Here is a 12,606-nt window from a genome sequence, read left to right as displayed (position 1 = left end):
ATATGTAAAATACATTTACATACTGCAGGTATAAGGCCTGTTACCGGTATTTATTTATTCATATTAGAACCAATCATCAGCTCTTTTTTTACTTCTAGTTTTAATTGCAGTTAAGAACAATAAGTTTCCCACTTCTTTAAAAAACAAGGACCTTGGGTTGCGATGTAAATAAGATCGGTCTGGAGTTAAGAGTGGCCTAATTTCTAGTTTTTTGGTATTGTTGCCGAGCTGCAGCAGATACCAGATCACTTCCTGCGTGGTGACAAGCAGGTTTCTGCTTTCTGCAGAAAATGAAACCAGCCTGGTTGCATAGCAACTCCAAAGTGAGAAGCGCCTCAGTTTGCTTGGTGTCACAGTCAGCAGAACAGTTTATTACACTAATGTTGACGATGCAATGTTAGTTCAGGTGCGTAATAAACAGAAAAAGAACATTGCAGTCACTCTGTGTGTTGGATTCTGTTTACTTGCAGGTTGTTATGGCCGTCTGTCTTTCATTGGGTAAATCCTGAGCTTTGCCATCTGTATGCATCCTAACAATTAAATTAAAGATTACACGTAACTGTAGTATACTAGTTTTTGTATTTTTATAAAACCAAATAATTTCATTGTTTCTGTCAGGTTCTGTAACATTGCATTGGTAACAGCTGTGCATCAGAAACATCTCTTATTACTGATATCAGCAATTCATTTACAGTAATTTCCAGACTATATCTTGTTACTTTTTCAAATGTAACAACATGTTGTTGTTACATAATTATTAGCCACAACTATGTGGCTAATATAGACACATTGCAGCGTGATGTCATGCATGCAAGATCCACCTCCCATTTATCCACTGGAGGGCAAAAACCTGCTAGCATTGTTATCAACGTAACGCACTAAGTCTTAAATCTACGCATCATATATAAAAGAAGAAGGGACGCAATGCTTTGATGCTAATTGTCAACTCTACAACAAGATAAAAAGGCCAGGAAAAAATTGTAAGAAAAATAGCGAAGAAGAGCTAGCTATGCTAGCTTGACTTTGATGTCCTTAACGTAGATGTGCTGCAGAATTTGTTGTTTCAGTTGAGTAAAAAAAGGCAACAAACACAAACTGTGACCGATCATCAGTAGAGCAATCTACTTCCGCTGTGTTAGTTTAACTAATACCAGCGGTAGCTAATTTACTGCAGCGATTACTTATTAATAATCGCAAAATAAACACAAAGCCTGAAAGCATAAAACTGTAACAGTCTGAATATCCAGATGTAAACATTAACTTGCAACGCGTCAACGCGGATTTTACCTAGAGATGAGACAACAAAGAGGGACTGAAGAGGACGGCATTTTCCAGACATCGCATTAGTCAAAACAGGAAGAGGAAAACGTATAAAAAGTTGCACTCTTGCATAAATCACATTTATTTAGAAATTGTTAAACCTGAGCAGCTTTTGATACTCAATTATTTTTTATGGATAAATAATCACTGATCAATCTTACACTGATTGATGTTCAGTCAGAGCTTTTCACATCTCCAGATGCTTTGTTTGCTACAAATGATCAAGCGTTCACTAAAGAAATGCAATGTTATTGCATTTTATTTATTTATTTTTTTAAAAAAAGGAAAAATCTGCAGAATTTTGACATTTTTAAAGAAATTAATGGTCAGAACAATCGATTGTTAGAATGATCTGTTGATAACCTTTAGTTTCGGTCTTAACCTGGATTAACTTGCCTTATTGATCCAAAGCGCTGCCTCTCTCGCTTCCTTTTCAGTTGCACCAAAACAAAGCCAAGGCTGTTAACTTGCTAGTTTCGAGTCGAGCCTGACCCTCCTTTGCTTATGATGATCAACAATGTGCAAGTCACACATTCTGAGTTTAGATGAGCTAATGTGTAAACCACAGTGGAAGCTGGCTTTTGTCTGTGGTTTGGCGTCTTCGCTTGTTTCACCCAGAGTTCTGGACTCCAGCTGCTGCTGCAGGCGTCGTTTTGTCTCTTTCAAGCCAGGAGATGAAACGAAAACAGTTACCCGCAATCTGTTTCATCGTCTGCTGCTAATAATTCAGAGCTCGTACTGATGACCCAGGCTTTGACTCTCTGAGGTTTGTTTTTGTCGTAGAAAATGTTTCACACGTCTGAGACGTCGAAACGTGTTTCATCTTCTAATAATTAACAGACTGAGGTCAAAAACGTGACGACTTTCACAAATGAGAGAGCGCTCCAGGTGTAGTGGGATGTTTTTCTAGAAAATGGCTTCACAGATTTATGAAGGCAAACCAGCCAGGACGTCCTTAGGCCTCAAACGATTAATCACAATTAATCGATTATTGAAACAATCGCCAACTAATTTAGCACCTTAACATTACACTTAGATCTGTCGCAGTAACTCAGTTAATTGCATAATAAATTAAAACAAACTCAATCATTTCCATTTGCATGATTTATTGTTTCTCTCTTTCCCTTCTTTGCGAACTGGATGATAAAAGTTTTCATTCTGGTGTTTTGGTCTCAACTTGCTCTTTTTTTGAAGGACAGTTTTGTTTATAAAGCCTTTAGTATCAGTTTTATTTGTTTTGGATAATTAAAATGTCTTCCAGTTTTATTGTTAAATGTTCATCAGAATTTAAAGTTATTTAATGTTTTGATTCTTAACATTAAATTACATGAAAATGGCCTCAAATCAACAATATCATCGTTTATTGCAGAAACTTCTGGAACCATTTACCGTCCAACAAAACGTTTCATGACAGGCTTAATTGCACTCGCTGTTTTAAAGGTGAAATATTTCCCGTATTGTTTTTCTTGACTTGATGATGAACTCTGCAGCTGTGCAGCTCCATCTCGGTTCTCTGCATTTCTCACACTTTCAGCCTTTATTTTTGGACATGTGCAAAATGTTTGGATGCAAATTTCACTTTTCTCTACCAAATAGAGATGATTTGCTTGCAGGAATCCATGGTTTTGGTTTGCAGTTCTCAGGGCAGGCTGCAGAGTTTGGTGTTTGGGTGTGAGGGACTTTGTGGTTTGACCTTGCAGGGGAAGCAGACCCAGCCAACCCTGAAGCGTTTCTCGGCAGGAGGATGGGCGTGCGTTTGACCTTCCTCATGAACCTGCTTGCTGTTTTTTAAAGTTCTCTTATCGTTATCCGATGCTAAATTACTGCGCTGTTCAGTTAAATATAATGATATCAGGTGTCGTGTGGCATCCGCTGAGGTCATGTTACACATTGGCTGCATGAATGTGTTTGTTTAAATGAGAGTCACTTCTCTGAACCAGCTTGTTTCATTTCCCTCTCTGGGTTTGAGCGCTGCACACGGCCTTGTGGTCGGCGTCACAATCCGCTTCTCAACATTACTCAGCCGGGCACAAACCTTCTGAGAAAGAGAAGGGTGGGTTCTCATCTGTCCTCTGCAGGAGGCTGCAGAGTTATGCCCCACATAACGGCTCAAACAAAAATACCACTTTGTTTTGGATTAAAACGCCTAATAAGGCAGAAAATTAGTTTTCTAACCTGTAGGTTGCTTTCACACCCAAAAGCAACAGTTGGCTCAACTTGATTTGGGACCAAAGTTGCAACACACTGCAAAAACACAAAACCGTACAAATTATTTCAAGTCTAGTTTCTCGTGCAAATATCTTGGAATAAGATTAAACTAATTCACATTTCTAGTTCCACTGACAGATTGTTTCACTTATGGGAAAAATGTGGGTGAAATAATCAGTGGACTAGTATTTTTTCATGAATATTAAGGAATTATTGACCTAAAACAAACTCCTGTATCTTGCTGAAAAGTTAGTTTTGTCTTATTTCAAGTGTACTAAAATACTTGCACTAAAAACTGGACCAAAATTAATTGGTAAGGTTTTGTGTTTTTGCAGTGTATTTGTTACCTTCAGCTGCTGTGGTTGTTTCACCCTGCACTGTGTCAAACATGCCAAACATTTTGGAAAACCTGTTTTTGGCCTCTGCGTTTGTTTTGGTTGCATTTACCCAGAATGCCCTGTGTTGTAGTCCACTTCCTGCTTTTAGAGCGGTCTCTGGTCCACTTGGCGTTCACATATGGATTCAAAGCCTGGCGCAGTAAGCAACCATTGAACAGGGCAGGTGTGAATGCTGCCTGTCATAAACAGTCTTAGCATCGCTGTGTTTGTACTTCCGTCTCCAGGTGAAGCTGTCAGACTTCGGTTTCTGCGCTCAGGTTTCTAAGGAAGTCCAGCGGAGGAAGTCTCTGGTTGGAACGCCGTACTGGATGGCACCAGAGCTCATATCCCGGCTGCCGTACGGACCAGAGGTGAAAATTACTGATAAATTATTCTGTTTTCACAAAACTAACGTCCATGAAACATGCGGGTGAAAACAATCAGGCGACTGAACGTTTACTTTTATTTGTCTTTTTGATGTTTTCCGCCGGGCGTTTGCAGGTAGACATCTGGTCTCTGGGCATCATGGTGATAGAGATGGTGGACGGCGAGCCGCCGTACTTCAACGAGCCGCCGCTCAAAGCCATGAAGATGATTCGAGACAACCAGCCGCCCAAACTGAAGAACCTGCACAAGGTGAAACTGCTGAAGCAGACCCACCAAAACCAGGATGTGAAATGCTTGTTTCTTTGTGAGGAATGTGAAACGTGGTTGTTTTCCCACGTCGTCTTCAAGGCCAAAATGTTTCTTTATAATGTTGTAAGAGTTGAGACACAAGATGGGAAAAGAGTTGAGTCATCTGAACTTGTATTCACTCTCACTGCTGCTTTCATCATCACAGAATAAATCAGAATGAAGCAGAAGTCTTTGGAACATAAAACCTGTTTCACTTAATGTCTCTTTAAGTCGTAGTTTTGGGTCATCAGAATCAAAATGTCTGATTGTATCTTTACTGTGAAATGTGACGGATATATTTAGTGAAAACGAAACCGACACCTTCTGTCCAGCTGACGGTCTATCATCTCTGTGGTTCAGGGTCTTATCAGCTTCGTCATTTCCTTTCATTTCTGTGAAACGACACGACAGCAGCTGAGCAGAGCAGGACATTCAGACAGAGCTGCAAGTGGCAATTATTTTAGTTATCAGTTACTCACACAATGAAACACTGACGATCAATCAACTATTCAGACAATAACAAGATTATTCTAACAATTGTTCTGATGATTAATCGATTGTTCTAGTTATCACACAATTATTCTGACAGTTGATGATTATTCTGATTAATCGGATAAGAAAATTGGCTCATTATGCATATTTTTCAATAATTAACATCTATTTTTTTAAACAAAATAAACATTTTACAAACACACTCAGAACGGTACCTAATCCAAAACTGTACAAAAGAAAATGCATTTTGCATCTAAGATGAAAAGAAAATCTCCTGTAAGGACCTTTTCCTGTCCAGTTACTAATCGATTAATCCAAACATAATCACCAGATATGTAACCGAAGGTTTCAGCTTTTCACATGTTGATGGTAAAATATTTTATTAGCTGCAGATTCCAGAATCGATCAAAGGAACAATACCTTATTTCATTTTATAAAATGTTTCATAAAATGTTTGTTCTTGTTTAAAAGTGGGATTAAATTATTTATTTGCATCTTTAATGTATTCTTAATAATGTATAAAAAGGCTTTAGTAGTTGAATGGAATTGTTTTTATCAGATTAATCGATAAAATAATCGATTAGTGAAATAATTAATTGCAGCTGTAGTTTAAGCTGTCCGAGTGGAGAGCAGGATGGGTACCAGTACCGAGCCCTGAGGTTCTCCAGATGACACCGCCGTAATCTGTTTAGATAAAATGATGAAACCTTCAGGATTTTCTTTTCTATTTATCACATAAAATAAACTTATCGTTCAGACATGACGGTGAAATTGTGAATGAAATCTCGTAATTTTAAAAAATGTTAAAAACCACATAAAAATCCCAACTGTACATAAACTGTACAAGTCATAATATATTGCTGAATAAATGTAAGTTATCATTTTCAGACAGTCTGAATATTCATAGCTAAATAAGTAAGTGCCCTGGGTGTCTCCCTGCAGGTGTCCCCGCTCCTCAAAGGCTTCCTGGACCGGATGCTGGTGCGTGAGCCGGCTCAGAGGGCGACGGCCAGCGAGCTGCTGAAGCACCAGTTCCTGTCCAAGGCCGGCCCGCCGTCCTGCATCGTCCCCCTGATGCGGCAGAACAGGATGCGATGAAGCGCGGCGCTCCACACCTCCGGGGCTGTGAAGGCGACTCGGGCGGATCAGGATCCTCCTGCACCGGGAGCCCAGGCGGTGCGGGAGGATCCTGCTATCCGCTGTGAGTCACTGAACTGTGGGGAGCGCGCTCCCCGAATCAGAGGCAATAACGACGAATGCGTGGGTGAATGAGTGTGATGTCGTGTGTTTCCGGACGCAGAAAAAGGCTCTTTTCCTTTTGTTGTTTTGGAGTACAGCCGGGTTCGAAGGAGTCGGTGACGGTTGGAGTAACTTTTTAAATCTCACTTACCGACAATCTGCAACGTTTCCACTACAGACACTGATCCCGACCTCTGGACCCTGAATTTACTACTGACAGCGGCGACCTTTGGACTCGGACTGTATTTTGTAGCCATAATTATCCTAGCTTCCTGTTGTAAACGAGCAAAAACACACTAAGTGAACATGTAAACACTGGAGTCATGGTAGCAGAGGACTTTTTTTCTTCCACTTATTTCCTAATATTCCTGTGTAAAAACGGTGAACATAGAGAAAACGTTGATAATTTACCGTCTGTTTTTATGATTGTTGTATTTTGTTTATTATGATGCAAAAGCACAAAATCTTACCAAATATTTCTGCATAGATGGAAGTGCAAATATCTCAATACATTTGAAATAAGACAAACTCAAAAATAGTTTTCAGTAAAATAAAGGAGCTTGTTTTATGTAAATCTGCTAAAATTGATTAAAAGCAGGACAAGTTAAACTGATAGATAATTTAATTTATATCAAGATATTTTTATAAATAATCTCCCGGTAGAATTGGTAACTTTTACATCTATTTTAAGGAATATAGCTTCTTTACAAAAAGGCTTCACTTACAGATGGCCAGTAATTCAGATATGTTAATTCATCTTTAAGCACGTTATAAATCATTAATAACTGTTTATTATGCATTAATTATCTAGTTATACTGAATATTTCAGACTACCTTGTAAGAACAATAAGCATTTGCAAATGTATTTTTGATATATCTTCCCATTCTTAATTCAACAGTTATGATGATTTATTAAGTGTTTATAGATGAATGAATAACATATTTATAAACTATTATTCATCTATAAAGGGAGCTTTATGGTGACGTGATCCACAAGCTCCTGTATTTTGCTGTAAAGTTGTTTATAAGTTATTTTCTCTTATTTCAAGTGTAATAAGATATTTGCACTAGAAACTACCCAGAAATACTTGGTTGGATTTTGAGTTTTTGCAGTGTGCAGAGTGAAACGTATCGAGCACTGGTGATGAGATGCAGAGGAGCTGCACTCGTTCGTGCAACACTAAACCCTTCAGAAGAGACGCTATGGGAGCATTAACCAATCAGCACACAGTCCCATAACACCAGGTCAAATTTTACTAATTCCTTCTTTATGTTTTAATATCTGTAGCATTTTTAGAACAATAGGCTTTACTTTATGTTTGATTTTTTTTTATATTTAATTTTTTCACTGTAGAAAATGAACTAAAATACTGAAACTTCTTGAACTCTTGTGATGTTTTTTTTTATGTCTCCTGCTACTAACAAGCTGTTTTTACAGTAAACAACAGATGAAGTTGACCCGTCTTGTTTCTGAATGACACTTTTTCTCCATTAAATGCAGCCGGGCGTCCTCAGAGGAGGTCTGCAGGTTTATCTGATTTGGCGCCTGAACTGTAAATGAAACAAACTGTTTGGTTTTCCACATCCAGAGGACCAGCTAAACTCAATCTGTTGTATTGATTAAGTGATTCCTGTTGTAAACACAAACTGCTGTTCTGTGGATCCGCTGCAGCGTGATGTCACAAGCTGCAGAGGGCAAAAAGCTGCTATCTGATGATGACTAGCTTTGGTTTTAACTTTAACAGTTAAAACCAATAACAGTTAGCAGTGCAACTCGCAAAATCTTAAATATTCATCTGATATACAAAAGAAAAATGGATGCAGTGCTGTGCTACACTACGACTGATAAGGTCTGGAAATGTTTTAATTTTAAAAATAGCGAGGAAGTAGTTCAGTTATGCTAGCTTGACTTTGACAACCGTAACATGTAGATGTGATGTGGAATTTGGCGTTTCGGTTCATTTAAAATAAATAAAACAAAAGGCAACCTAAACATAAACTCTGACAGATAATCAGTAGAGCAGGTGTTTAAATTATATAATCTACCACCGTGTTAGCTTAGCTAATAGCAGCGGTAGCTAATCTACCACCGTGTTAGCTTAGCTAATAGCAGCGGTAGCTAATTACCGCAGCGATCGCTTATTAATAATCGCAAACTAAACATCAAACCTGAAAACATAAATCTGTAACTGACTCAATGTTCTGTTCTTTATGTGGGAAATGTTTGTTCTTGCTGTTGAATCCAGGAACATAAAGTGGCGTTGTTGTCAGTTGCTATGGCAACGGGTCTGCGTGTAGCGTAGCCGACACAGAGCGATGAAAGAGGTTTTGAGTTGTTCTTTAACGGTTTTGCTGTGTTATTTTTCCTCTTTGCTGTGGCGCACTGCGATAATGAATCTCCAGGTTTCATTTAGTTAACGGCGCGGCGGCGGTTACGGATGGCGAGGAAAACAATCGTCTTTTTGCCTCCAGAATGAAATTTCCGGATGTAAACAATAATAGCGAGGTGCCCATAATCAAATATAACAGCAGTTGGTGTTTTTGGCTACTTTCACACAGCAGGCGAATGCAATCTATATCCAACTTTATTTTCTATATTTAAATTTTTTAAATTTTCAAATATAGACATCTACGTTCCTCATAATTCACAACAGACACAGATTTGTTGGCACATCTTAAATAAAGCAGAGAGAAATTATAATTTCAATTCTGCCTGTGTGACTGCACAAAATCTTTTCCTTCCGTCTCTATCCAGGTTTTGTTTTGTGAAAACACAAATACTAAAAAAAGAATAAAACCAGAGAGTAGAACTTCAACAGGCGTAGCTTTATAGAAACAGTAGATTGAATCAAAGAATATGGTTATAAAGTACAAACTAAAATCCAGGTGGCCTTATTTTTTTTCTCACATTTATCCTAAATTATTTTTGGCATATATTGTTTGATATATTTTCCCATGAAAAATAAGTTTACTTTTAAGTTAACTGTGAAGGTTAACTTATCCATATCTATATATTAAAAACCTGTTGCCCATTTAACGATTAATCGATTACTAAATTAGTTGAGTTATTTCATTGATTGATTAATCACGATTAATCGTTTTATTTCCAAGTTGTATCTTGTTTTCTGGTTTGTACCATATCAATATTTTGATTGATGACGATAAATAATTGTGAAAATACTCCGAATTTCATGGCACAGTTTTAAGGTTCTGATTTCCATTTGGGCCGACCGGCTGCCATGACGTTTATGAAGTCATGACTCATTTCTAACGCAGAGCAACCGCCTGGCAGAGGATTTTACACCTGAGACCAAATGTTTCTTAAACACTGCCTGGCATTCAATAAGAGTTTCCTGTGTTTCAGAATTAATAAATGTTTTAAAAATAATTGTTCAAACTATGACTGTTTCATTAGTTTTAGTTAATCTCTGTTAAGTCTGGCTCATTCCTCCTGACAGAACCGATGTAACTGGGTCAGGGTTGCAGATCGTCTCGATCACATACAACTTTTTAACTCTTTACAAATTTCTAATAAAACTAAGAACAGGGTTAAACTAGATGAAACTAGCATAGTGTAGCTAGCATAGTGTAGCTAGCATAGTGTAGCATAGCAGCGTGAAATGGAAAAGTTTGACAAAAAAAACCTGGCCAACTACAATCAGAAGGTATGAAGCAGCATTTATGCTAAACGGATGTAATAATTATTGAACGGTGAATAAAAATGAGGAAGAAACAGTTTCTTTGCAGCATTGTCTGAGACTTCAAACTGGAGTCCCCGCTCAGAAGCTAATGCAGATTTTTGATGTTCTGCCTCATGTGAACCTGGAAAAAAGCAGAACTGGCTTCAGGTTTAAAGTCTCCATTGTCTCCACCACCAGAAACGGAAATAAATTATGCTAAAAAACCACTGGGACAATAAAACAGAACCAATCTTACAAGGCACGAGACACTCCTCTCAGCTGGTAGTGTGTTTTAAATCATCCCTTCAAAAAGTAAATGAGGGTTTTGTAATTAAATTTGTTTAGTAAATATTCACATTTCCACATGGAAGTCAATTAATTTAGCAACAGTAAAGGTGCTAAAAGACACAAAGAAAACTTTAAAATGTGCAGAAATATGCATATTTTTTCCTCCAGGCTGTGAGTGAAGCGCCTGCAGAAGTTAAAGTTGACATTCCTTTGCGATGATTCTGACTCGGGTGTGCCCGTCATTTCGATTCCTAATTCAGCTTCTTTGTTCCTTCAAACAGACCAAGTTTTTCTGCAGACAGAAACGCATCACAAAGCGCATGTCGTAGCTTTTTGTCGAGTCAAAGTAGTTTTTAATAGTGGATGTTGGAAACAGCCAGTCTTTGTGGTTTATTTTAAATGATTTATAAAAGCTGCTGAAACTTTGAAGAAGTTTTTTGTCTAAGCTGGTAGTTTCTCTAACGTCACTAATCAGATTTTAGAAAGCAGAGCAGCTTCGTTTAGGAAAGATTTTCTCTGCTCTGGGGAGAAATGTTCTGAAAATGTGGTTTTCCACCTGTGGTTGCCGTGACGTTGCCATCAATTAGCTGCTTCCTTTACGGCGTCTTTTCAGTCGTGCAAATTTTCTCAGACGAAATCTCCAATGTAAGAATGAAGATTTTTACGTTGAACCCATTGAATGAATCAATTCAGCAACTGACCAATCAGCGGCCACAGTTTGTTCACAGTAAACGCCTCTCACCTGGACGAACCAAACCTCAAAGTGTTGAGGTTCACCATGAAGAAGCTGCAAAAAGTGAAAAATAATCATCCAAGTCATCAACACACCTCAAATATTTTGGTCAATCTTCCATTTATTGTGACTCAGATTTACTCTACATTTCGTTTTCATTTTTAGGAGCTCAGTGTTTCGGCTGTTTTTCAGTTTTCTGGAAGTTTGTTCCAGATTTGTGGTGCATAGAAACTGAATTTTTGTAAATGTTATTACTGTTGTAAAAACATAACTTCACATTAAGAGTTTTTGCAAATGTTTTGTTGGAAAAGATGATATTATCTGTGTTCTGATCACATCAAGAAATAAATTAGGTTGAAGAAATTCTGGAGGGAGTTTAGATGTTTCTGGTGCAGAATGTTATCAAATTATTTATTTTATTTTTACCTCTTCAGCATTAAATTCAACCCTGAATGTTTTCGTAGAACAACCAGCAGTCGGGTATTTTATCGCCCAGAGTGGGTCAGGAAGTCTTTTCTCCAGATTTGCAAACTTTAGTGAATGGATCTGTCTTTACTTCTCTGAATGCTGCTGAATGCTTGTGGCCCAACTTTGCCAAATAAGAGGAACAAAAATTAGATTTGTGCTGATTATAGTAGAAAAAGTTGCTGCACCAACATTTTCCATTTGAAGACGATTTTATAATATTTCTCTGAATAACAAGTCGGGTCCAGAATGCCCGAGTTAAACTTGAGTCTGGGTCGCAGAATCCCTTCTAAGGGTCACAAATGGGCCCCGGGCCGCACTTTGGACATCCCTGGTTTAGGGAACCAGGTGCCTGAAGAGGAAGTGATGTCACAGAATCAGGAAGTCTGGAGGAAAACGTTCAGTTTCATTGATATTAAACCATGAGACCAGTGAATCCAGTTCACGGTTTTAAAGACACGGCTGCGGTTGAAAACTTAAATCCGTTCACTTTGGGAAATAATGTTAATGTTTTTTATATTTAAAACAGAATTCAGTTTTTATTTGCGTCTTTTAGTGCATTTCTGCTATCGCATAAAATACGCTGAACTGCATGGTTAGATGTAAATTTTGCAGAATGTCCCATTTTTAATCGATTAATGGTCAGAATATTTGATTACTAGAATAATCGTTAGCTCTGATCAGGATTGATTTGTAAAAGCAATAAAAGGTAAAAGCACCAAGAGTGAAGACTTTTTACAGGCTGTGTTTGTATTCAAGTCCTTTCTAAACATGCAAAAGCAGAATTTTAGAAAGTTTGACTTTCAAAAGTTTATTTTAAAACATTTAGTGTGTTTGAAAATGATTTTCTGAAATGTTCTTTTTTGTGCTTAAAGGTTTATTAAAACATTCATTAAAAGTCGGGGTTGCTTTATTTCTCCTGAGGATTGGAGACGTTCTCTCCTGTTCTGAGGTCGCCGCCGTACCTGTTGGTTCCTCACCTGCTTTCTGACGCAACCTTCAGTGGAAACCCAGAAAAAAATCTGTTTCCACGCCGTCTTACAGGCAACAGGCAGAGTCAGCACAGCTTTGTATTTTTAGCACTTCCGCCTTCTGGGTGGAAGCTGCTGCTCCTGGAGCTGGAGCTGGA

General features: G+C 38.0%; 1 protein-coding gene across 2 annotated transcripts in view; it reads left to right on the top strand.

Moving 5' to 3' along the window:
• The window catches only part of pak4 (p21 protein (Cdc42/Rac)-activated kinase 4), a 36,769-nt gene extending 29,000 nt beyond the window's left edge, over window positions 1–7,769 (top strand). For both annotated transcript variants that reach the window (XM_014995514.2, XM_014995515.2), the window contains exons 9-11: window positions 4,151–4,276; window positions 4,407–4,541; window positions 6,015–7,769. In XM_014995514.2, coding sequence (XP_014851000.2) covers window positions 4,151–4,276; window positions 4,407–4,541; window positions 6,015–6,170 — 417 coding nt within the window. In that variant the 3' untranslated portion in view covers window positions 6,171–7,769. The remainder of the gene's footprint in view (window positions 1–4,150; window positions 4,277–4,406; window positions 4,542–6,014) is intronic.
• Window positions 7,770–12,606: the final 4,837 nt, after the last annotated feature.

This window comes from Poecilia mexicana, unplaced genomic scaffold (assembly GCF_051168715.1).
Source record: "Poecilia mexicana isolate PSO_F unplaced genomic scaffold, ASM5116871v1 scaffold_13, whole genome shotgun sequence".
NCBI classification, from domain to species: Eukaryota; Metazoa; Chordata; class Actinopteri; order Cyprinodontiformes; family Poeciliidae; genus Poecilia; species Poecilia mexicana.
Note: the sequence above shows the minus strand (reverse complement) of the source record. Positions and strands in the feature narration are given on the sequence as shown.